The following is a 24,536-nucleotide window of genomic DNA, read 5'->3' as shown; positions in this document are numbered from 1 at the left end:
GCTGTCCTCATCTCCCTTCAGCTCCTTTTAAACTGCGACCTCTGACGCCAGAGTGACCCGAGTTTAATGTGACTTCCTGCTGAACGACAGCGGCAGCCAGGAACAGCTGATACAGCCAAGATTAACACACACACACACACACACACACACACACACACACACACACACACACACACACACACACACACAGACACACACACACACGCTCATGCACGCACATCTCTCGGACATCACTGAGGCCTCCAGAGGAAGGATTCTGTTCTGAAAACAAACACAGTGGCACACTGAAAACACATTTATTTTCACACTGATTGATTTTAATCTTCATCTCCTGATTCACCTGAAAACTAATTATTAATCTCCTAAAAGCAACAAACACTGATAACTCCCATCAAGCCAACCACAACATCATTTAACCCAGAACCGAGGCCAAGAGTCCGACCATGAGCCAGACTCTGCAGGCTGAGAGTCAGCTGTGATCGAGATGAGAGGGAAACTGTGAGCAAACTATGCGGACGTCGTCTAATCGACTGTTTTCAGTGCATTTATTAAGGCTGTCGACAGCTTCTGCACACTTCCCTGAACCTTACCTAGACCTCTTCCCATCCTGCCCTAATTAAATTTCTGCAAGAACTCGGAGGGATCTGACGTGTCAATGCAGCAGGTCAGAGTCAGGAAAGTTCTCCACGAGCGAGTGGATGGGCTGATGTTTGTGTCATGCAACTAGTGCAACCTTTGTGCACATCAACAGAATGCTTTCTCCTCTTCTTCACTCATTTGTAATCTGATATGAGGGACAGGGTTTGATAAGCTCGTAAACTTCTTCTGTCTCTAACTTCAGCCTCAGAGAGAGAAGACTGAAACCACAGAGTCGTGCACACAGTCGCTCTGCAAACCAAACACTCTAAGAACAGATGAGCAGATTCAGTTTAAAGTTTGAAGTTTTATAAAAATATTCTTTATCACATTTGTCACAATACTTTAAATGAACATACACATGTCGTTATTACAAGGTGCTTTAAACTGTGATGTTTGACTGCAGTATTTAATCCCTGTAACAATCAAACCTGCCATCATTATGGGACAGTAACTTAATACTTTTTATATTTTCAAAACTCTTGAATTAAGACGAACAAGTCATACTTATGCACATGCCAACATTTAGTAAGAAGACACTTATTAAGTTCTGATTTTCTTCCAAACATTGAAAACGTTCCTGTTCAATAACTGATGTGTCTACAGATTCTTAAAAATATAAAATCATAACAATATAGTTGCCATACATGCATTATGTAAACAATAGAGGTTTATTCCCTTTAGCTTCTCTAACGTCAGAGATTCACACCTTCACTTACGCATGCAACGAAGTGTGGAAACCACAAACTGCCATCAACTTCTGCCACTCACACAAAACAACCCATCCACGCAGCTCCTGCAGTCTGCAGGGTCTCAAACACTTTTCAGATTATGTCTTAAATTAGCTTCAAAAACATTGGTACATTTTCCGTTAGACAGTTAATACAGCTAAAGGTTACAGTTATCATTTTTAAGGGGATCTTTTTTTTTTAATTAGAACCATAAAACTTTTATTTTATTTTTCTCAAGAAATTTGCAATCACAACTTGTTTCCAGAAGAGCTGGGATTCTGTGCAAAATGTCAGAAACAGAATGTGATGATTTGCAAAAGTTAAAACACGTAATTTAGTTACAAACAGCACAAAGTGACATTTAAAGAGAGACGTTGTTTTACGTTTCATGAAAGTTGGGAGAGTCGACAAAAGACTGGAAAAGTTGCAAAGTGATGAAAGAAAAGCTCTGGTGGAAAGTCTGATGATTAATTATGTGAACGGAAAACAAGTTGGTCACACGACTGGGTGGCAGTAGCTCAGTCCATAGGGACTTGGCTTGGGAACAGAACGGTTGCCGGTTCGAGTCCCAGTATGGACGAAGTTTGGCAAGTGGACTGGTAGCTGGAGAGGTGCTGGTTCACTTGCCTAGAGGTGCCCTTGAGCAAGGCACCGAACCCCCAACTGCTCGGGGTGCGCTAGTTGATGGCAGTATCCTCACTCTGACATCTCTCCCTAAGTGCATGTCCACTGCATGTGTGTGCATGATTGTATGTATATATACCAAAAACTGTGCGTGTAGCATGACCGAAAAATAACACGAGTGAAAAAATTGAATTTCCCCCCTGGGGATTAATAAAATACATTTCTTCTTCTTTCTATCCTAAGGACATCCCAGGGAGGCTGAGTCTTTCTGACGTTTTCCCTGACTCTGTAGTGGAAATCACTGCATGGGCACCTCAATACGATCCGTAGCTATTCAATACTGTCAGTTATATACTTTGTGTCATGGAGGAAAATTTGATTCAGGGGAAAAACGCATTTGGCATCGTTTTTGACATGGAAAACTTTAACTTAAGAAAAAAAGATTAATCGATAATTAATCGTTAACATTTCCAAAGATCGATCACGGAAAATACTTGAAATTTAAATCCCTAGTTTAAAAGCAAGCATCCGTGATGATACAGGGGTCTATTAGAGCACATGGCATGAGTAACCTGCACCTCTTTATCAGGGAAGGACAACAAAACCACATTCTGCACATATTACAACAGCGTGGCTCAGTAGTAGAAGAGTCCAGGTGCTGAACTCAACACCCAAACAAGAACAGAACGACCTGTCTAAGCTTTTTTTGGAAGGTGCTGCTGGAATCAAATTTAAACGAGTATATATTCTTATAAAAGCATAAATTATGTCAGTTTCAACATTTGATAGGTTTTGCAAATTCTTACATCCTGTTTCTTTTACACAGCATCCCAACTTTTTGGGAAACAGGGTCGTGATTATAAGGATATATAAGGACGTATTGTCATATGAAACAAAAGAAATGTACCCGGGTCATTCATAGCTTAAAAACATACTCACATTGCTCTCTCTCTCTCTCTCTCTCTCTCTCTCTCTCTGTAAACTCAGCTGGAGGGGCAGCAGGCTCATGGCTCACCTCTTGGTTTGTTGTGCGTTCTCTTCTTTTGATCTTAGCTGTTGATCTTGTTGTTTCCTTCGGCCTTCTCTGTCTTTATGCTCCACTCTTCCATTGCAATCACACAGCTGGGCTTCCCGCCCCTGTCCACGCATTTATCCAAGTCTCTGTTGTTGTGTAAAATTAAAGATGTTAAAGTTTTCTCCTCAGTCTGTGTGATTAAAATCGTGTTCTTCCCCGAGGGGTCTGTTTTTAAATTGTTCAGCGTGCTGGTGTGTGTGAGCAGAGTCACTGTCGGGTGTCCGTTGTTGTCGTCAGTGGCGACTTCGTGGGAATCGGTGGTCGGGTTGCTCGGGCTGGCGTTGCCGCGGCGTAAGCAGCAGCACAGCACCTTGGAAATGGGCCTGAATATGGCTCCGTACAGGCCGCGGCGGGCGCTCTCACTCACAAAGCAGTAGAGAGCCGGGTCGGCCACGCAGTTCAGGGTGGTCAGCAACAATGACAGGTGGTAGTAGTTAAATATTCCTGCAAGAGGAGAGAACCAGTACAAATACTACGAGTTAGTAAGTAGTATGGGAGGTAGAGCCTTCAGTTATCAGGCCCCTCTCCTTTGGAATCATCTACCAGTCAGGGTCCGGGAGGCAGACACCCTCTCTACTTTTAAGAGTAGGCTTCAAACTTTCCTTTTTGATAAAGCTTATAGTTAGAGCTGGATCAGGCTTGGACCAGCTCTTAGTTATGCTGCTATAGGCTTAGACTGACACACTGGGATCCTGTCTTTCCCTCTCTCTCCTCTCTTTGCTTGTCTCTCACTTTAACTCTTCCTGTCCCATTAAAGTTACTAACCATAGACCTTTCTGGAGTCCCTGAGCTCCCTTGTCTCGTAGGTTCCTCTGGATCTCTGCCGTAGATTCTCTTTTTAGGTCTGTTATTCATCCTTTCTTTCTTTCTTTCTTTCTTTCTTTCTTTCTTTCTTTCTTTAATTCCTTCCTTCTTTCATTCCTTCCTTCTTTCTTTCCTTCCTTCCTTCTTTCCTGCCTTCTTTCTTTCCTTCCTTCCTCCTTCCTTTCTTCCTTCTTTCTTTCTTTCTTTCTTTCTTTCTTTCTTTCTTTCTTTCTTTCTTTCCTTCTTTCCCTTCCTTCCTTCCCTCCTTCCTGCCTTCCTTCCTTCCTTCCTTCCTTCCTTCCTTCTTTCTTTCTTTCTTTCTTTCTTTCTTTCTTTCCTTCCTTTCTTTCTTTCTTTCTTTCCTTCTTTCTTTCTTCTGGTCTCCCTCTCTTTTCTCTTTTCATAGACCTTTCTGGAGTCCCTGAGCTCCCTTGTCTCGTAGGTTCCTCTGGATCTCTGCTGCTGTGGACGTGCCAGACTCCAGCTGCTACAACTACTGCTATCCGTCACTCCATTATCATCTCTCTCTCTCTCTTCATCTCCCTCTATCCCTCTCTCCAACACGGTCTCAGCAGATGTGTGTCTAACATGAGTCTGGTCCTGCTGGAGGTTTCTGCCTGTTAAAGGAAGTTTGTCCTTGCCACTGTAACTTGCTAAATGCTGCAAAGTGCTCTGCTCATGGTGGATTAAGATGAGACGTAAAGAGACTCAACCTGCGATGAAGTTGCAGTCCCGCTCCAGCAGGGTGCGCACCAACAGGAAGACGTGGTACGGGGAGAAGCAGACGAGGAAGATGAGGATGGTGCTGCTGACTAACTGTCTGACCCTCGTCTTCTGATCCGGCTGAGTCCCCGCGCTGCGACCCACAGCGCGGAGGACGCACAGGTAGCTGATCTGAGGAGACGAAGAACAATGATATTTGCAGGAAGTGTTTATACCGTAGTCAGAGTGTGAACCCTCTGTTTTAAGAAACTCTCTTATCGTACCGAAAGGATGGCCAGCGGGAACATGAAGCCGACAGTGAAGCGGTAGTAGTTGATGGGATACTCCCAGGACTTCATGGGGTAATGCTCGAAGCACACAGATTGGTTTTCTCTGTTTTGGCTCAGTTCTTTATGTCGGAAGAAAACGACGCCCACAGCGATCTCTTTCAACCAAATCAGGGCGCTGACGAGCCACGCCGCACGCATCGAGCGAAGAGACGTGAACCTGACGAATCCAAGAAGAAACTTCATCAAATATCTGATTTAGAGTTTTGAATGAAGGTGAAAATGATGATATCTTATCTACCTTAAAGGATGGACGACCGCCAGGTAACGGTCCAGGCTGATGCAGCAGAGGAAGCCGATGCTGATGTAGATGTTCTCGTAGAGCAGGAAACCACAGAGCTGACACAACCACTCCCTGTGACTCCAGTCATCGTCCTGGAACGTCATCAGAACATCATTCAACGTACATAACATAAAAAACCCAGAGGTGAGTCTTCAGCAGGGCGGTGCGTCGGCGAAAGTTGGGGGATATGATGAAGTAACACAACAAGGATGAATTGAATATGTTAGGATGTAACGTGAAAGGAAAAGAAAGCTGATGTATTGCACTTTTATATTCAAACTGAGGAGACTTTCATTGTATAAAGAAAAGAAACAAAAGTAGGATCTGCTTTTGTGTCTCTCACAGTTTCTGTAAAATTCAACATCATAGAAGTCTGTGAAGGTTCTCAGCCATCCAGGTCAGGGTAATCTAAAGCTTGATCTGAGAGGGAAACTGGACTAAAAGGCTTCCTCTTCTTCTTCTTTCAAGGAATAAAAACATCATTTGTCTTTGTCCACTGAGGAGTTTTTGTCTTAAACATCCAACTTTGTTTGATCATCTGCAGGATAACAGCGACTACTTCTCTGGTTTTCAAACACATGTTGGGAAAGGGTGGAGCGAGAGGCGGAGACAGCACACGTTAAATCTGGACGGGGTTCAGATCCAGCTCACATATCAGTAAAATATTAAAGAAAGGAATCCACAGTTTTAGAAATATCTCCAGGTGTTTGTTTGTGACTCTTAAGACTGGATTTATCTCCCTTTGTGGATGTTTTCCCTCTTCAGATGCTCCTCTAGCTTCTAAGGTGACTTTTGCGTGTTGTTATTGTCTTTTTGCAGTAGAAATAGTTGCTTTAGATATTACAGATACGCTTCAACAAGAGTGCAGAGACTGCAGTATGAGTGTTGTGATTTACCTGAAAGATGTACTGCAGCCACAGAGGTAATGAAGCCAGGTACAACAGGTCAGACACGGTGAGGTTCATTAAATAAACTCCCAGCTCGTTCTTCTGCTTCAGCTGCACAGCAGCGTGGTACAGAGAGTACAGGTTGGAGGGGACACCGATCTAAAACAAGGAAGGTCGGACATCTTTATTTGAACACCTTTCATTTATTACTTCATGACTAAAGCGTGATTAGAAAACATCTGCTCAGAAAACCCTGTGACTGAACCCTCAGAGAAACATCATTCAGGCTGATTGTCCTCCTTTAAATATCGTGCTACAACATATGAACAATGCAGATATACAGTACTAAAGCACAGTTTAAGTCCAGTATGGTTAAAGTAAGGAAAAAGCCAAGTTATGGCAGCTTAACTTTCTCTGTTTAGAGGGAGGTGACAGAAATAAAAGGTATTAAAGCTGCCGTGAAAAAGCAGCGTCATAATTGTCAAATTTTGAGAGAATTCCCTCCTTTCTAAACATACGCCTGCACCATCCTTGGCGTAAAGGTTACCTCCAGATGAAACATAATCAGGGCTTAAGTCACTTAAATCAGACTTTAAGTAACACCCAGGTGCATCAAACCTGCAGGTTTTTGGACTGCAGGTGAAACAGGAGCCACATCAAGTCGACAGTGGACTCAAAACTTGCATGCAACAGTCCCTGGATCTAACTGCTCAAACACAGGGTCTTATTTTAAGTGTTGGTGCACTGACACAGCTCTCACCTTTCAAAACTTGGTATAAAAGCATGATGCATTCACAGAAACGACCTCTCTTTCTTTAGCATCATGGCTGCATCTTCTCGGAATGGAACTCACCTTTCTAAATCTTGAGATGCGTCAGCTTCCTGTGTCACGCTGACCGAAACTTAAAACCATCACCTTTGCTCTTTTATAAAACACACTCTGAAGTTCAGGTGTTAAAGATGTACACACACACACAAACACACACACATATACACACACACTCACCAAAAGAACGATGATGTACACGCAGGAGAAGAGGTACTGGTGGATCTCATGGCTGATGGTGCAGTTTATCAAGTCCTGCGACGACGACGACATCGTGATCACCGTCACACACACACACACTCACACACTACTCTACCTCTGACATGCACACACTCACTGTGATGTTTTCAGACATGTTCACACTTACACTTCACTATCATATCACCACACACACACAAACACACGCACACACACAGCTCTTCATGATTGTGGTAGACCTCAGCGGCTCTTCTTTGATTTAGTCCCGTTTAGTTCGGCCGCTGTGAACACAAAAATGTATTTCATATTTAATATCATGAAACAGTGAAGTTTTCTTCTTCTGTCTTTGGAGCTTCTTGTTAACATCTCACAAAATAAAACATATGGAGCTAAATGTGCTAAGAGAAATAAAATGCTATGAAATGACATGACTGCAAAGACACAGATCTGATGGTTGCTCTGCTGACATGGAGCTCCAGAAAACCACAGCTCTCCTCATCCAGACTGAATTATTACACCTGAAACTTCTACTCTTCATGCAGCTCACTCACCATCAGCAGGTCAAGCTTACAGTCCTCATCTGAAAGTCTGCATGTCTCAGGAAATCCATCATCACAGCTGAGAGCTAGACTGATTTAAATCTATGTACTCCTCCCACAGCTGCTGGATAGGTTGATTATCAAAGTCAGAGAGGGTGTGAAACACTCACTCAGTCAGAGAGAATCGTTATCTGTTTAAAGAATCTAATAAACTACAAGAGACTCAGTGCGTCAGCAGGAGCTGTGATTTCCTGTTGACTCACTCACTGCTGCAGATTCCATTCAATCAGGAGTGTGACCAAACCGCTGCTCAAAATCACAATCTCAACTTCTTAAAGAAGGAAATGTGACAAACTGGAATCTCCATCTCTGCTCCTTCATCACTTTCCCTCCGCCAGCACGAGCGTCTGAGCTTCATGAGAGGTTATCCGACCCTGCAGTCGACCTCATCGCCTCTTTGAAGATACGAAGACGTCTCCACGGGGTCTTATCACTCAATGTACACATCTTGACGTCCTTTTCTGGAGTGTAAAATAAATACTTCTTGACTGTAGGAAAGTTAAATATACCAAAACGAGGCGAATTCTCAACGAGCTGGAGTTCTTTTCCACGTCATGTTTTTTTCTCCCTCTTAACTTATATTTTTGGGCATTTTCTCCTTTATTGGATCTGACAGCTGAGGAGAAACAGCAAATCTGGGAAGTATAGTGCGGAGGGAAGAAGGCAAGGCAAGTTTATTTATAAAGCAACATTCATACAAGAGCAATAAATTGTATATGTGGCCAGTTACTTGATCTACTCCCTCTCTCTCTCTGTACTTATGTAACTTAACGTACATAGTGAATAGTGCTGGGTCTTAATATTTATTTAAATTAGGAGGGATTATTCTAAATGATCAGCCCCCTTCGCTGCTCTGAAGTCCATAACTTGCAGAGTCTTAATGTCCAGCCAGACACAGAATCATAACTTTAATCATTCGATTCATCTCAGAACTTCTTCCCAAGGATTAAGACTCACACATTGAATCTTTTCTGTGTTGAGTCGCAGCCCAAAGCTGGCTCAGACCTCCTGACACCCCCGCAAGAGGTCTGAGCAGCAAATGGTCGAGGTTGGGAGTCGAACCAGCGACCGCTGCAACCCGGACTACAGCCTCTTTAAAAGGCGTGCACGCTTCAACCCCTACGACAACAGCGTCCTGTCCACGTCATGTTTTGTAGCTATTTTCCTTCACTGTTGTTTGCATGATCATCAGCGTGTTATATAAGCTGCTATACTGTATAAATATTAGTTTGACTTTAGCTTTAAAGTCTGGGTCAAGCTTCTAAAATCGTAAAACTTCCTAGACTGATAATAAAAATATCAACAAACACAAAAACCACATGCAGCCCAACTCTGCACTGCTTCAGGGATGACACTTAAATTCAGTGGAGTGCTCACAGTGAGAGTTTGTTTAATGTAACGCTGTGAGAATAAAGCAGTCAGATTTATGAAGAGTATCTAAGTGCAGCGTTGCTCCGTTCCTCTGACCTCCTGCTCCGGTGAAACACGATCACATCGACTGTGAAGTCTCTGAATATAAACTGCTCTACATTTCTTTGTTTTGGCGTCCCCGCATCTTTAGAATGGCTCCATAATGACACGGTATAAAAAAACATTTAGAGCCTCTTCGACACCGCACACTGAAGCCACAAGCATCATCTCTATTTCCCTCACACAGTCCGTCTCCTCTGTGTGATTCTCTCTTCCTAAATAAACCACCAGCAGGCAGATTAAGGAACAGCTGGATAAACTGTGCATTCCTTCAGAGTCAAGCTAACCCTCGCCTTTAACTCTTCTTCGGCCAGGTGAAGGAAACCAGTCACGAAATACAGACTTCAAGATGAACCGTGTTGTTCAGAGAGTCTTAACCTTTTACCCACTCAGTGCTTCCAGAGCAAAAAGAGGAGCATGCACCTTTACTGTTTCCTGCAAAGATGAGTATCTCACATCAAGACTGAAACATTTTGGTGAACAAGAAAAGCACTTTGTATTCTGATTTCAGAGGGTTTGGTTCTTGAAAGGATTGTGCAGCTTTTGCATCCACTTAACCAAAAAGAATGCCTAATTCTGTGCACTGATGCTGTTTGCATGTATTTAGATGAGCCATCATACATTCATCAGGGACAAATTTGGCTCCACCAATGTAAATGAACCTCATTGCAAGAAACGTCTAAAACAGAAGCACCAGCGCTAACAGCTTAAGTAGAGGTGCCGACAGCTCATCTCCACAATTAGACGCAAAACAAGAGCAAACTTAATCGAGCTGCAGAACGATATGGACACTTTGCTCTTTGATATCATTCTGCAGATGTCACAGGGCGAGGGGCAGTTTGCAAAACATGTTGTAGATCGTATCAGAGGAGTATGAAGCAGCTGCAGCTAGCATTAGAGAACTGCAGAAAGTTGACTAGACGACCTCGTTTTGAACAAAGCCTGGATGATTCATCTGATTTTGTAAACCTTATTTTTCTGTAACATGCTGACTTTAAGATAAGATCCAGTCGATCCCTTTAATACGATCAGATTCATTTTAAAATAAATTCTTTAACATCACACAAAGTGTGTGTGTAAGGTAACTGACTTCAAAGCATCACTTTGTTTTGCTATCATGCACAAACCACATACTCATTGTTTTGTTTTTGCCACAAAGTCCAAGTGATGCCTCATTTCTGGGAACAGGAAGTTGAGTAACAGCACAGACTAATTTAAATGCTGTAACACTTTCCTCTCATGTGGCTGCACACCTGAGAGCATCTCCTGAAGCTTCTCCAGATCATCTCAAATCGATTCTTAATAAAATCATCTGATGCAAAATCTCAAGATGAGTGGACAGAGGCGACACAAATCTACTGCATCCTTATCAAAGTGTCAAAGTATGAGAAAATACAGAAGAAGAATGAAGCCCTGACCCCATACCTGCACTGAGGCGGTGAATAAGGAGTCTTAGATATTGAGACGAAGGTGGGGTACCTTTAAAATGTTCTTTTTGACATTACAACATCCAGAAACAACAGAAGTGTTCCTTGGAAAGACTTCTTCGACTTGGTGTGAACGTCCCTCCCTTCCTGTCTCTGAGTAATGCGTCTGTCTACGAGTGCAGCAGACAGCTGATTAATTCACCTGGCGGCCATGTTTGATTTACAACACCCTGACAGGGAAGAAGCAGGGCCTTCTAAAGCCGGCCTCCACTCTGTTTTCAATGTGGAGGCTCTGTCACATCGAACAACATCAGAAGGTTGTTAAACCTCCAACTGTGAGTCTGCATTGATGCGGACTTACTGAGCGTGTGCGAAGCCACTTTGTGTTTGTCATGAGAGATGCTACCTGCACAAACTGAATCAGGACTATCACACAGATCTGAACATCTCACCTGGAATTATATTCAGGATCAAATAAATCCTCCTCTGGTCTGGTGAAGCTAAACCTCTTAGAGCTCCCCCTGGTGGCCGGCTGTAGTACAGGTCTTATTGCCGCCTCCTCCATGTGAACAGATCAGATGTAAGATGCGTCAAAGTAGAAAATTAACTCTCCATAACTCTCCTAAAGCCAGTTTCTGTGCATGCCTCGACTCCACCTGCACAATATGTTCACACCTTGGCATCTTCCTCATTCTGTCCTCGACTGTAAATCCTCTTCCTCCCTGCTTTGTTTTGATTTATAGTCCACTACAGCGGATGCTCTCCGTCAGATCTGATTCACCGTCTACACATGCAGGAAGCAGCGCGACATACATCTCACTAAACTGTAAATCTACCTGTGTCACATCCATCAGGAGACACATGTTCAATGCTAACATCACACGAGTTGAGAGCAGGCCGGTCCCACATGAAGAGGATCCATTCACACCTGAAGGATTTCTTCATTTCTTCCCGCCAGGTTTGATTCCTTGAATCGTGAGATAGTTTCCGTTCTCAGAGTGAGGACTAAGGTTTGCTGTTGTGGTCATATTGCTGCTCTCCACACACTAAAGGAAACAACACCGTAAAATCTATTTTAAATGTCTGAGGTTTCTCACATTTTGATCATCAGTGGTTGAGTCATGCACCCAAAGCACAGAGGCTTGAAATGAGCGTCCTTTTGCTGCATGTCATCCCCCTCTCTCTCCTCCCAGCGTCTTCCTCCATCCACTCCCCCTCCCTCTCAATTTAAACATGAAACAGCCTGAAAGTTATCTTCAGAGGAATTCATTCATCACAGAAACACTCTGAGTCACACAGGCTGAATCATCCTTCAGTCGTCAGACTCGTTGCAAAGGTAAATCAAGTGAGACGGTCTTTCTCCTGTTACATCATCTCACAGAGATCAGACATGACGTGAAGCATATTTCATGTGTGCACGACGACCTTTCCCCTCCACTGATTGAGGAGTCAGTTTACCCAGCGGTGATCGGACGCTGCTTGAACCACGACTCAGAATATCATCCGTCTCTGTGCAAAAGAAGAGAAACACAAACTGAGGCTGATGATTGATTATTGATATTATCACATGGGAAAGATTAAAGCCGAGCATCATCCCAGTAAGCAATCCTTCCTGCAGGAAACGTACGTTAGTTACAAATGACCTGATCCAGATTCACGGTGAGGACAGGCATGAACTGAGACAATCGTCAAAGTGCGTGCTTGACTGTCCTTCAGGTTTCTCTCACACCAGAGCAGATCAGGAGGAATAAAATCCCTCCTTAACTATGAGTAAGAGGTCCGGTCCTGTTGAAAGGGCTGCAGCCTGCTTCATAATTCAGCCGAATAAGCCTGGGACACTTCACAGCAATAAGCTGCAGTGAGGCTCTGCGTAGTGTGAAAAGAGGCAGTAAATACACACATTTAACTTCCTGACTGTAGCACTCTCCGCTTCATGCCAGCCTCTCCAGCATGTTGTAAATAAGAAATGAGCTGCACATAAGCCAGCTCTGGTTCATAATAGTCCTGTTACCTGAGGCCAAATAAGAACTCAACTACAGAAGGGTTACATTTCAGTTCACTGACGGTTCACCGCCAGAACTCTAAACACCTGCTGCTGCCGGACAAACACAGAATATTAACGAAGGTTTCCTCCGAGGCTTCATGCAGGAGTCTTAATTGCTGCTGCCGCTCAGCCAGAGTCTGAACAACAGACTTATCAGACTGAAGAGAGAGGAGGTGCATGAAAACCATTTCAGATAGGACACACGTTTCAGAGCCTCCACATTAGGATCAATAAATAAAATATCATCACAATGAGGAGGACCCGTGTGCAGAGCGACGAGCAGGAGAAGGTAAACAACGTAGAACACCGGACACAAGAAGGACTTAAAGATCCCAAAACACAGGGGAGGAAAAACAGAACACACACCAGGTAACGAGCAACAGGTGTGAACACGCTCATTACTCTCATTAGTCTCACCTGTGTGTGTGTCACACAGGTGAGACTAATGAGGGTAATCAAAGAGGGAGACACAAGGGCAGGAAGTAGAAGGGAGCAAGGACTACAAAATGAAACTTCCTCTGGGTTTTATTGACGTGGGGATTTTTTGAGGCTCTCTAAGGTGGCAAAGGGTTTACAAAAGGACTCATGCAGACTTGCAAAGATCCAGTAGGGTTTTATAAGGACTTAAGACTTGGTGTGGGGCTTCTGTTGCCCAGAGTTAGTCCTGAAGTGTCTAAAGGAGCCTCAGACTCTTCCTTTAAATCAGTAGGACCCTCAAAGATGGAGTTACATCACTGCTAGAGTCTCAGGTGGAGGTCTTGAAGGATCCCTGTGAGCTCAGTGCAACATAGAAAGACTTGTGAGCATCAAGGGGGCTTCTCGAGTCCATCAACGACTCTGCAGCACTCCTTTCAAGGCCAGCTGGACTCTCCTCCAGGCCTCTGGCGGTCCTCAGTCCCCACATTTAGCACTTCCGCCTCAGCTGATCGCCGCATTGGAAGCCACTGACATTACAAACAGGCTTGTTCTGCCTTTCTGCTCGTGTCTGCAGAGCCCCACACGGCCTCTCTGTGGATGAATGAGGTTAATGTATACAAAGAGCTGTCCAAACGGTGCCCAGCGTCTGGGCCGGGACCCAAATGGAGGCTGTGAGGAGATTAAAATAAGGGTGCCCGAGTTATCCAGAGGAGCACCAGTCAGGAGTGATTACAGGGGATATCTGAGCGGAGGAGGAGTCGACGAATCACTTACACACTTTAAATGTTTGTGTCTTTGTTTCCTGTTTATTTCTGGCTCTAATCTGATTTGTGTGATAAGAAGAACGTCTCTTTAATTCTCTGAGGCTCGTGCTGTCGGTGTAAAGGTGAGCACTAATGCTCTGCTGTTGATGTACACGGTGAGCACTAATGCTTTGTGGTGCACCAGAGTGCTTTGGCTCCTCTGTTCACGTCAACACAGTTTACTAGAACGGAGTCAGTCACTGAGAGATGGCCTGAGACAGAGAGAGAGAGTCTGCATGTGATGGATGGGAAGTCTAAATGCAGGCGAGATGAAAAGAGCTGCAGGGTCACTTCTTTGTTTTCATGGCCAAGGAGTCTGAACCTGAGAGCGAGCAAGCAGACGGATTCCCGGAAACACTGAAACCAGCTTGTTAATCAATGTCAGTCAGACGCTGCAGAGCGACACTGTGCAGTCAAACTTTGGTCAAACCCACACAGCTCTGCTCTACACAGTGGTTAAGATCAAAGACTGAGTGTGGGTTACACTGAACAAGAGGAATATGACTGAGCTGAGCAGAGAGTAAGTGACATGAAAACATGAAATACTCAGTTTCAAGTGAGTCTTTTTCCCCTTACATCCACCGTTATGTCCGAGCTCTTACACCTACAGCGTCCTGTTTTGCACGGTTTGACTCGGAGAAAGGATGCATGCTTGTTTTGTGCTCTGGTTAGCGGTCCGCTCATCATTTACATTGAATCAGTCACTCATCAGTCCTTCAGTCAGCCTGTGAGTGGTTGGTTGAGTGATTGACTGAAGCAGCCTGCAGCCATGATGACACGTGTCTGCAGCGCCCTAAAATAAACTGATGTCACCTCTCGTTCACCCAGCCGATGCATCGAGAGGAAAATGAAATACTGACGACGTGGTGCAGATTTGTAAAATATGTCTCCATAAAGGAGAGAGAGGGCACAGCGTTTTGATTTACAAGTTGATCTACGTTGCATCAAAAGGAGTCAGTTGAGGTGGCTCAGGCGTTTAGGGGCGTACCGGGTGTGTCCAACAAGAAAGAGGCCTCGATGGAGGGACAATAAATCACCGTGACCTGATCACAGACACGCAGATAAAAAAGGACGGATGGAGCTCATCAAAGGAAGTAAAACTGTCAGATTCATGTGAAGTCAAGCCAGGTTCTTACTTCTGTGAGAATTGATGTTCAATGGCAGCGATTACGCAAGTGCCGTAAATGCAGGATGAGGAGGTGCATGTCGGCTATGTGCAAGGGCCTCTGCTTAGGTACGGGGGCTACGGTGAAGTATAAACCAGGCTGTTGTCGTCTCACCTGCAACATCCTGCAAGAGTTTGTCTCCTTGCATTGACTTTAACACACACACGTCTAAACACACCTTCACATCTGTAGAGCCTCTCTTTAAATTCAGAGTGTGGACATCAGCGTATAGATCCATAAGTTGGTTACGATGGCAGAACAACCCCTGGATGCTGATGTGGTTGATTCGGACCTTCATGCAGGAAGAGGTTAAACTGAGTCCAGCATTAAACTTGACTTTGATCATATCACCAAAATATTAAGATTAAGAAACACAGCTGCACAGATTAATGGTACAATACACCACACAGGAAGACTAAGATGACAACACCACAAACACGGCCTGGAAGAGACGTTCAGGAACTGAATCAGCAGGTGTGTTGGCCTTGAATTATGAGTAACTTTAACCCTTATTTAAACTTTAAAGGTGACATATTACGCTCTTTTTCATCAAAATATATTGGTCTAAGAGGTCCCCAAAACATGTCTTTAAAGTTTATGCTCCAAAAAACACTTTGAAATCAGATTTTGGTCTGCCTGTAAACCCCTCTTTTTCAGCCCTGCTCAGAACAGGCTGTTTTCTGTGTCTGTGCCTTTAAATGAGAATGAGCTCTCTGACCACGCCCCCTCAGGAAGTGGATGTGGCCTCGGCTCTCCAGCACGTTGATCTAATGTTTACATGTTGGCTGAATATACAAGGCTGCTCACAGACCCGCGTTACTTCAACCCTCTGAATCTGATCCAAAATCTGATCCTGCTGGAGAGGCGCCTGCAGCAGGACCTTTCTGAACGATTGGTCACAGATTTAGTGTTTCTTTTTGTTTTATTTGTCAGTATGTCGTATGTGTGTCTTGGTACACAGCTACGAACATGTAGCTATGTGGCTATGCTAACTAGCGCTAGCACTTTTCCATGAAAAATAAAAATCATCCACTAGATCTTCAAATCTGCAGACGTGGGGAGTAAAACCGACCTTTGTGTTTATTAAGACAGCCTACAACTAGCATGCCTCCCTCCTAAGCTCCTTGTTAGCACACATGTGTGCAGGTAATGAAAAACGGAGGAGGGGTTGAGTTGTATTTTATACAGTCTATGGGCTGAACAAGCTCCGAGCTCTGACTTCCGTTACAGACCGGATGTCGTTGTGACGTATGAAAAACACTGAAAACTGAAACGGCTGGTTTCAGCACACATTTACAGAAAGGTGGAGAAATCAGAACAGGGGCAGAATGGATTTTTTTCATTTTCGGGGGGTTTGTAGACATGCCAGGGACACATATTTCAGGTAGAGAACCATTAAAAAGTCGATTTTACATGATATGTCACCTTTAACAGCTGAGTTATTTACAAACTTATTCCCTGCACAATATTTACGGACAGAGAAATTAACTGAAGACACCAAATCTGCTTTTTGTGCCGTGCTTCAAACATGTTTCAGTCTGCTGCAAAGTTTGACTCTGTAACATGAAGCTCTATGGAGACTGACTCGCTTTGGAGGCAGCCTCGTGTGGCGGATTGAGGAACTGCAGTTTCAGTTACATCCACAAGAGTAAGATTATTTATTAAATCAGATCAGATTCAGATCTATCTCCTACACATCTTCAGACTCTTGCAGAGGTTTGTGATGAAAATGTGTAAGGTGGAAATAAGCAACATGCCATATCCCACACTTCAAACCTGACTCTGTGACTCTGCATGAGTAAAACATGAAGCTGTATAATATATTATCTCAGTCCTTCATCCTGAGGAATCCACTGAGTCTGCAGCTTCTCCTCTCTCACTGATGGAGACTGTTTCAGTGATTACCTCCAACACTGTGTGTCTCCACAGCAGCAGCTGACACGACCTGATGTCAGGATAAATAATCCATGCTCTGTTTGGAGAGTTAGTACACAACATTTAAATCCTGAAAACAAACACGTGTTGGCTTTGACGTTCATGACGAGCATTCAACAGGAAGAGACGCTTCTCTCAAGATCATCTCAAATAAATCTGAAAATAAAAACTCACACAGATTCAACCGAGGAGGCAAACAGAGACACAGGAGAGCTCTGAAGTTCAACCACCTGTTAGTAATTAATTAAGATAAGAAATAAAGACGCTTCTTCTTACCGTGTCTGTCCGGTCTGAAGGTCTGCATCACTCTGACCACCGTTTCTCTCCTCCTCCTCCTCCCTCCCTCCTTCTCTCTCTCTCTCTTTCTCTCTATTTCACACAAACGCGCGTGGTTTCTCCTCTTCCTCACACACCGCAGATGCCACATGTGCGCCTGAAAGCAAAGCACGATGCTCAAAATAAAGGAAGCTCTCTCTCTCTCTCCCTCTCTCTCACACACTTTCTCTTTCGTCTCTTTCTCCCTCTCTCTCTCTCTGTCTCAAATTTTTAAAATCTTTTTTTTAACTGTTTATTTTGATTTTGCCCAGCTTGGCACAGTTTCTACATTAATTACCATCTATATCATGAAAACAGAGGAAATAAAAATATAAAACAAAACAAACAATTATATACAAATTATATATATATATATATATATATATATATATATATTATTAGCTCATTTTAACTCACTTTAAATTAAAATTTTAATGTAATTTTTAATATATTTCTAATTTTCCTTTTCTTTTCTGTTTTATTATATTTGTCATTTTAATTATGTTCTTTTATGCCTGTCTGAATCTTTCCAATGCTTTTAATCTTTTAATGTAAAGCACATTGAGTTGCCCCCATGTATGAAATGCGCTATACAAATAAAGTTGCTTTGCTTTGCCTTGCCTTGCCTTGCCTATATATATATAAATCTTCATTTACATTTTTAAAAAAAATCTTAACATCAATTTTTATTGAATTCAAATATGATCCAAAGTTTTCTGCAGCATGTGAGTATCATGCTTTAAAGCTGCACTAAGGGATTTTTACAGCAACTTTGAAGGCAGCATAACAAGCAGTAAATCCAGCATTTATGTTCCACTGATGAACAACCAAATATTAATCTTACATATTTCTTTCAAATGTAACGTTAATAATGAGCTGGTCATTACAAAGCTTGCATTTCTTTAAGCTCTTGTTAATGGAGTCTGATAGTTTGAGAGCTTCATAACAGCTTTTTAGGATTGAATAATCATATTAAATGAAAGCTCTGTTTGGGTCTCCACCTACTCCTTTTTGAGAAGTATGCACCTCTTCGACGTCTAAATCTTTGCAATGCTTTTAAGTGTATGTTGAGTTCAACGGTTGTTTGTTTTCGTGAAAGTGAGGCCGATTAAAAAGGTGAAAATGAACCAAAACAGGAAGTTTGAGAAGAAGAAAAAAACATGCAATGAGCTAAAATATGCAAAAATGCTTCGTGCAATTGGAAGCTGCAAGCTCAGGTAATAAATCATGTTCATTATCATTTTAAATATATTGATTAGTTCAGATTTGCGATCTTCAAATCGGAGTTGGAGTGTCTGGAAAAACAGGAAACCACCTGAAAATCACCCACCCAGTGTCGGGACAGAAGACAGTTTTGTGAAGGAGTTGTAGTGATTCAGATTTTTCACAGATGACTTTCATGTTTCAACAGTTTTCCTCGGCAGTCTGAGTCTGAAGGTGATTTCCCTTCTGTTACTCATGACCACATACACACCCGCACACACACACACACACATATACATTTCTGAATGTGTGTAGTCTTGCATGAAGACTCCTGTGGTGTAATATTCCACTACATGCTACATGTCTGTGTTAATGTTTACATTTGAGGTCGACAGCATGCCCTCACAACACTCAACTCTCAGAATAAGGAACTGTGAAAGGAAAGCAACCATTCTTAGAGCGAACAAACAGGATGGCATTTCAACAGACGTTGGTAAGGAAGCTCTTGGTGATCTGACGGAACTGAAACTTCTCCAAGTTTTTGGTTTCACGATGTCGATGAGTTTCCTCCTTCCTGTGAAAACAATGAAAGGTCGAATGCTTCACAAAAAAACTGCAAATATTTCCTTCTGTAGTTCAAAAATCACTTCATCTGCAACTTGCTGCAAAACAAAAATCCTGAAATAGTTTCAGGTGAATGTTTTGTAAGTCGGCACCTTAATAAATGACACGATTAAAAACAAGCATCAGTTAGACTTTATAAATCTTTATTATCAAAAGCTTTAAAGGTCCAATGACATCAACCTCAGTCTCTACTGAATCACACTACAAGCTCTCAAACCAGAAGTCTGTACGGACGTCTCATCACAGCAGAGCGGTCGCAGAGTGAAACTCCAGCAGCAGTTATTCCAGTCAGCGCAGTGAAACATCACAGACGTCACATCTGCTTTCACTTCCACGTGTGAAGCCGTCTGCAACTTTTTTACCGTCATCAGGTGTTCGACAGAGGAAGGAGAGAAGTTTAGAAGAAGAGTTGAGGGATCATTCTGGTATTTGTTTATAAACCTGGGTCCTACTTTCACACTTTGAGTGTTAAATATTTTAAATCAGTGTGACTTAAAAAAAGGTGTGATGTCATGATTGACAGCTCAGTCGACCAATGAGGCGCCTTTATACTGGATTAGAAGAGTGGAGAAAAAATTGTGGACTGAGTCCACCTGAGGGAGCAGCGAGGTTTTCGAACTACACCGCTTCCATGCATGCACTGATCAAGGTGGTGTTTTGGCTTCACTTTTATACAATGGGAGTAGATGGATGCACGCCGTTCATATTTATGTGCACTCAGGGAGGTGAAGTATCTGCTCTTCTTAATTGAGTCTGATTTGTTTGAAAGCTTTTTATGATTTAATAATCATATTAAATTAGAGTTGATTCACAGGGATCGTTTCTGTAATTATGTCAGACACTTAGAGTGAAAATCAGAGACTGTCTGTGGCAAAAAACAAGAACTTCCAGAGGACAAACTTTGACCGGACTCTTAGTCATACGGCTGTTTGGAAACTGCTGCCAGCTGACGTGGTCTACAGGAGCAAACACACGTTATGTAAAAGTAGCACCTAGGTTAAGAAACACCAGAATTACCCTTTAATGTAAGCAGGAGAGGTGATGGAGTGACACACCTTCATCTGGTGTGATAGGAAGGAGATGATGAGAAACACACACACACACACACACGCTTCCCAGAAAGGCAATAAGTGTTTTGACACACACACGCAGAGAGTGTGTGAGGGTGTCACCGCAATAACAGAAAAAAATGTTACTTGGAATCCAATTTTTCTTTTCTTTTGACATCAGCAAACTGAAGCAGAGTGCTGCGACACACACCCACACACACACCCACACCCACACCCACACCCACACACCCACACACACACACACACACACACACACACACACACACACACACACATACGAGGGAACAACCTGAAGGGCTTTGAGTGTAATAACTCAGAAGTGCAGACGGTAGAAAGCAGCATGAGACGGGCTGCAGCTCATCCAGTGTTTCACTTCACCTCTAACATGAAAACGTTAAACAGCATTAAAAAAAAATCAACACCTTCTTTTTTTTACAGTGGAATCACAAAGTCTTTATGAAATGATCTGGATCGGGTTTTTCTTTTTGGTATTAACATGAAATGTTCAAGAAAATTTGTACAAAAAGCGTCCTTCTGATATTCCTCCAGTTTATAAAATCTAACATGTACAAATGTTACAGAATAATTTAGCTCTTTGCATATCGACACGCGCTCGCCGCTTGAAAGCTGCGCGAAGGATTCCAGTCGAATTAGTCTTCATTTTCACAACTCCAGTGTTTCTTTACCTCCTCTCAATCATCGTCATCGAGTGTTTAAAGTATGAGAGTCAATTAAAACAATAATCATCACCTTTCTTTTAAAAATCGCAAAATCATCCACGTGCCTCCAGGACTCCGTCTGCACCTGAAGGACTAAAATCCTCAGTCTTTCTACGAGCCAGCAGGGGGCGACTCTCCTGAGCAAACACTCGTCTGATTGAATTCTTGAAGGGTTTATAAATGTATAAACTCTTTAGTCTCAAGTCTTTTAATCGTGTTCTCATTAGAGTTATATTTTTATGATGTAGATCACTGAGGAAGTTTTAGAGCAACTTTTCATCTCGACAGTGACGGCCAAAATGACGAACTTAAGGCTTCAAAAAGTGGGCGAGTGGCTCATACCTGTGTCTCAATCAAGTGCGATGATGGATTTCCCTCTTTTACTCATGATTTGCCTTTATTAATTTCATGCTATTGCTGCAGGACACAACTTTTAAAGAGAGTCTAAAGTTTTACTCTGAGAATTCTAAAAATGTGCTGCAGAGTATTTCTTGATTATCACTGTGATGCCTTCTTTGCAAAACTAATCATTGCAGGGGAATCAGACACAAAAAGAAGCTTTCATGGCTACATTTTTTTTGCTGTTGTGAGTTCAGGGACCAGACACTTTGGAGGTCGGCCTGTGCATGTGAGAGAAAATATGAAATATGCTGTGTTGTGAAATGTGCAGAAACTTTGTTGAAGGTTGCATTAACAATTAAAAATACAGTCTGTGTGTCTGTGTTGTTCTTGTAGTCCTTTTTTCCCCCCCACCTCTAAATTGGCTCCAAAGAAGTGGAGTCAAAACATGCAAACCTTCATCCACACTGTGTCCTGTAACCACGCAGAGTCATGCAACAAGCTCAGACCCTCTCGATGTGTTTATTGCGAACGTAACGATGACCTTTCTAATGATTGAGCAGCCTGATTCGGAGGAATTCAGTAAAGGGATTTTTACCCTTACAAAGACCCAACTTAAAGTTAGGTACTTTCTAAAAGCACAGGAAGTTTGGAGGCGACACTTGAAGCACGAAACATCTCTGAGTAGTTGAGTATTCGTCTTCAGTGTCTGTGTTTCTAAATGATGTGTTAAAGCAGGTTTCATGCATCAGAGGACTGATCTCCAAAGAGGGGCTGCAGACAAACTGGAGACACCTGGATGAATTTGTTTTTGCATATCGGGGTCTGTTCACCTTCAGGAGCAGCGACTGAAACTTCAGCTCATTCATAAATCGCTTCACCGGGGGTCTGATTTAGCCTCTCTCTCTCTCTCTCTCTCTCTCTCTCTCATCTTCTTTTTCTCTCCGTTGTGGGACGTTACATCTGTGTGTCTAACTTAGCGTGCAGCAGAACTCTTCCCCAAACACAGTGGTCACCCGGCGGTGCGTGTGTGTGTGTGTGTGTGCGAATGAAAGCCATAACCAACCCTCTCAAGGACAATGCCTCTGTGTGTGTGTGTATCATTACATACGTGTGTGTGTGTGTGTGTGTGTACTAGTGTTGGCTCTGGACAGGCAACATTTCCAGTAAAGTGTCAGAGTGTTGCATGCTGGGACAGAATCTAAAGATGGAGGGAGAAAGACTGTAATTTGACAGGGAGGAGTCCTGTTTATCTCTCCGTCACTAAATCCGTCTTTTCATTCCCACTCTCCTCAAAATGCTTCACCTCTCCACGCTTTATTTAATTTCCTCCTCTTTTGTCTTTCCCAGTGTTTGTTTTCAATTACAGACGAAGACGAGGAGGAGGAGGAGGAGGAGGAGGAGGAGGAGGAGGAGGAGAAGAAATCGGATACATTCAGTCGCTCTGGTGCTTCTAATCGTCTTCACTTTAGTTCAATCACCCCTCTCGGTGAGGGTTAATTCCTGGTGTGCATTTCCACAGAATTGGTGGCATCCGGGAAACATTAACGGGGTCAGACTGTGCGTCAGTAGGCAGTCAAAGAGTTCCAGCTCATAGACTTAGCCCGTCTTTAGTATTCCTGTCACGAGTCTGCACGGAGAGCTGTCGGCTGTTTTGGATTCCCAGAAGTCAGATGTTTCTAAAAGAGGATGTTAACATCCAAACTTCCTGTAACACCGCTCTCAACTCTCATTTTTGGACAGGCTAGTTACTGGATCACGTCGGTGTGAATAAATTAGCATGGTGAACGGATTCCAGCATCCTCAGGGATCGTCTTTAGTGTTGAGTTGCACAGGTTGCATGTTGGGTTTGTGGTGAGAAATGCGGCTGACTGGACTCCACAGATCCTAAAGGCTGCAGAGTAATTGTTTGTTTGTGGAGGAAATCCCTCAGCAGCTCTTTAGCGTCAGAAACATGTGAGCTAAAGCAGCTGAGGAGCAGTTTTAATCCGCTGTGAAGGCAGGTGGAACATGGAGTTAAGTTTGTTTGTTCATCTAGAGAAGTTTGCTCCAAGAAACACAAACAGATGTGCTGAGATGTTTTTGAATGTGGCTTCGTCTCCCAGGATTTAGACAGACTCCCGGTTGTAACCACAGACTTCTGCAAAACAAAGCTCCAGTGTTCACCTCCAGCTGACAGCAGCATTCATTTCCAGTATTTAGACGTAGCCGCAGCTTTAACTCCAGTGTTTAGACACAGCCGTACTCATACCACACCGTCTGCGGGTCGTCGTTGTTGGGGTCAGGGGAAGACGGCGTGCTTTTTGCGCGTTCAGCAGAGCCGCACCTCGCTTTTTCACCATCCTTCTTCAGGTGGGCGGAGTCACCTCCCCGCCCCTCCGTGTGCTCGCAGGCGCTCTCAGGTCGTGTGGCGGGCACGGCTCTGACGGGGCTCACCATGGCGACCTCTCCTCTGTGATGGTGGGAGCTGTTACCGGGGACTCGAGCCCGCCCTCGCTCTCTCTCGGCGTGCCGCTCTGTTTGAAGGTTAAGCGAGGATGAGTGGTGAATCGGCGGGTTCAGGAAGCTCCCGTCTGCGTGCTGATTGGTCGGACCAGCAAGACGAGCTGACAGAGGCCGCTCCCTCCCACCGGCTCCTCCCCCTTGTCTTCTGACGACACCATCTGTTTGGATGTCATTTCCACGGAAGCTGTCTGGTCCGTTGGAGCGCAGCAAGTCAGCCGTGGCTAAGCTGTACGCTCTGCTCAGGGATTGGCCGGTTCTCTGAGTGACAGCTGAACCCGAAGCAGGTGATTGGCCCACAGGCGTCCGAGGGGAGGGTTTGACACTCTGGCCCGGTCTCTGATTGGACGACTGCACAGTGGGCGTGACATAGTTTGTGGGAGTCACCTGATCTCTGCCGGCTGGTACGGAGGGGGCGGGGCTTCTGGTGAAATAGTCGGTCACCAAGTCCTCCCTGCTTCCTGTCGACACCTTTAAAGAGAGAGAACAAGAAGAGGTGACTTATGGGTAAATGAGTCAATATCACAGCCTCAGTGATGTCACCTCGTGGTTTTTGGAGATGTTATGAAGCCCAAAGATGGAGGTAATCCAGAAACCATCATGTCCTGCCTACCTGACAAGCCTCACAATCACATCAGAGTAGAGAAACTAGCATTCCATGTAAGATTCAGAGTTAATTGGTAAATATTAATCTTGGTCTTCATCTCTGAATCATCCTGTATGTTTTACTTTGTGAGGATATAAATGTTCGCTGTCTGACAGAACATTCTGGAGGCCTCTCCCTCTCTGC

At 43.6% G+C, this 24,536-nt stretch overlaps 2 protein-coding genes across 3 annotated transcripts in view; both read right to left on the bottom strand.

Annotated features, from left to right (window-relative positions):
- Positions 1–6: 6 nt before the first annotated feature.
- Positions 7–17,363, bottom strand: LOC117805868 (ovarian cancer G-protein coupled receptor 1). Its single transcript, XM_034674457.1, has 8 exons — positions 17,251–17,363; positions 7,096–7,394; positions 6,099–6,248; positions 5,161–5,294; positions 4,857–5,079; positions 4,584–4,764; positions 3,007–3,510; positions 7–261 (listed from the first exon to the last, which is right to left on the bottom strand). The coding sequence occupies exons 2-7, from the start codon at positions 7,186–7,188 to the stop codon at positions 3,041–3,043; spliced, it is 1,251 nt and encodes a 416-aa protein (XP_034530348.1). The 5' UTR covers positions 7,189–7,394; positions 17,251–17,363; the 3' UTR covers positions 7–261; positions 3,007–3,040.
- A 1,879-nt stretch (positions 17,364–19,242) lies between these two features.
- The window catches only part of ccdc88c (coiled-coil domain containing 88C), a 48,212-nt gene continuing 42,918 nt past the window's right edge, over positions 19,243–24,536 (bottom strand). For both annotated transcript variants that reach the window (XM_034675195.1, XM_034675196.1), the window contains exon 31: positions 19,243–24,217. In XM_034675195.1, the coding sequence (XP_034531086.1) occupies positions 23,474–24,217 (744 nt within the window). In that variant the 3' untranslated portion in view covers positions 19,243–23,473. The remainder of the gene's footprint in view (positions 24,218–24,536) is intronic.

Source organism: Notolabrus celidotus, chromosome 22 (assembly GCF_009762535.1).
Source record: "Notolabrus celidotus isolate fNotCel1 chromosome 22, fNotCel1.pri, whole genome shotgun sequence".
Taxonomy (NCBI): Eukaryota; Metazoa; Chordata; class Actinopteri; order Labriformes; family Labridae; genus Notolabrus; species Notolabrus celidotus.
Note: the sequence above shows the minus strand (reverse complement) of the source record. Positions and strands in the feature narration are given on the sequence as shown.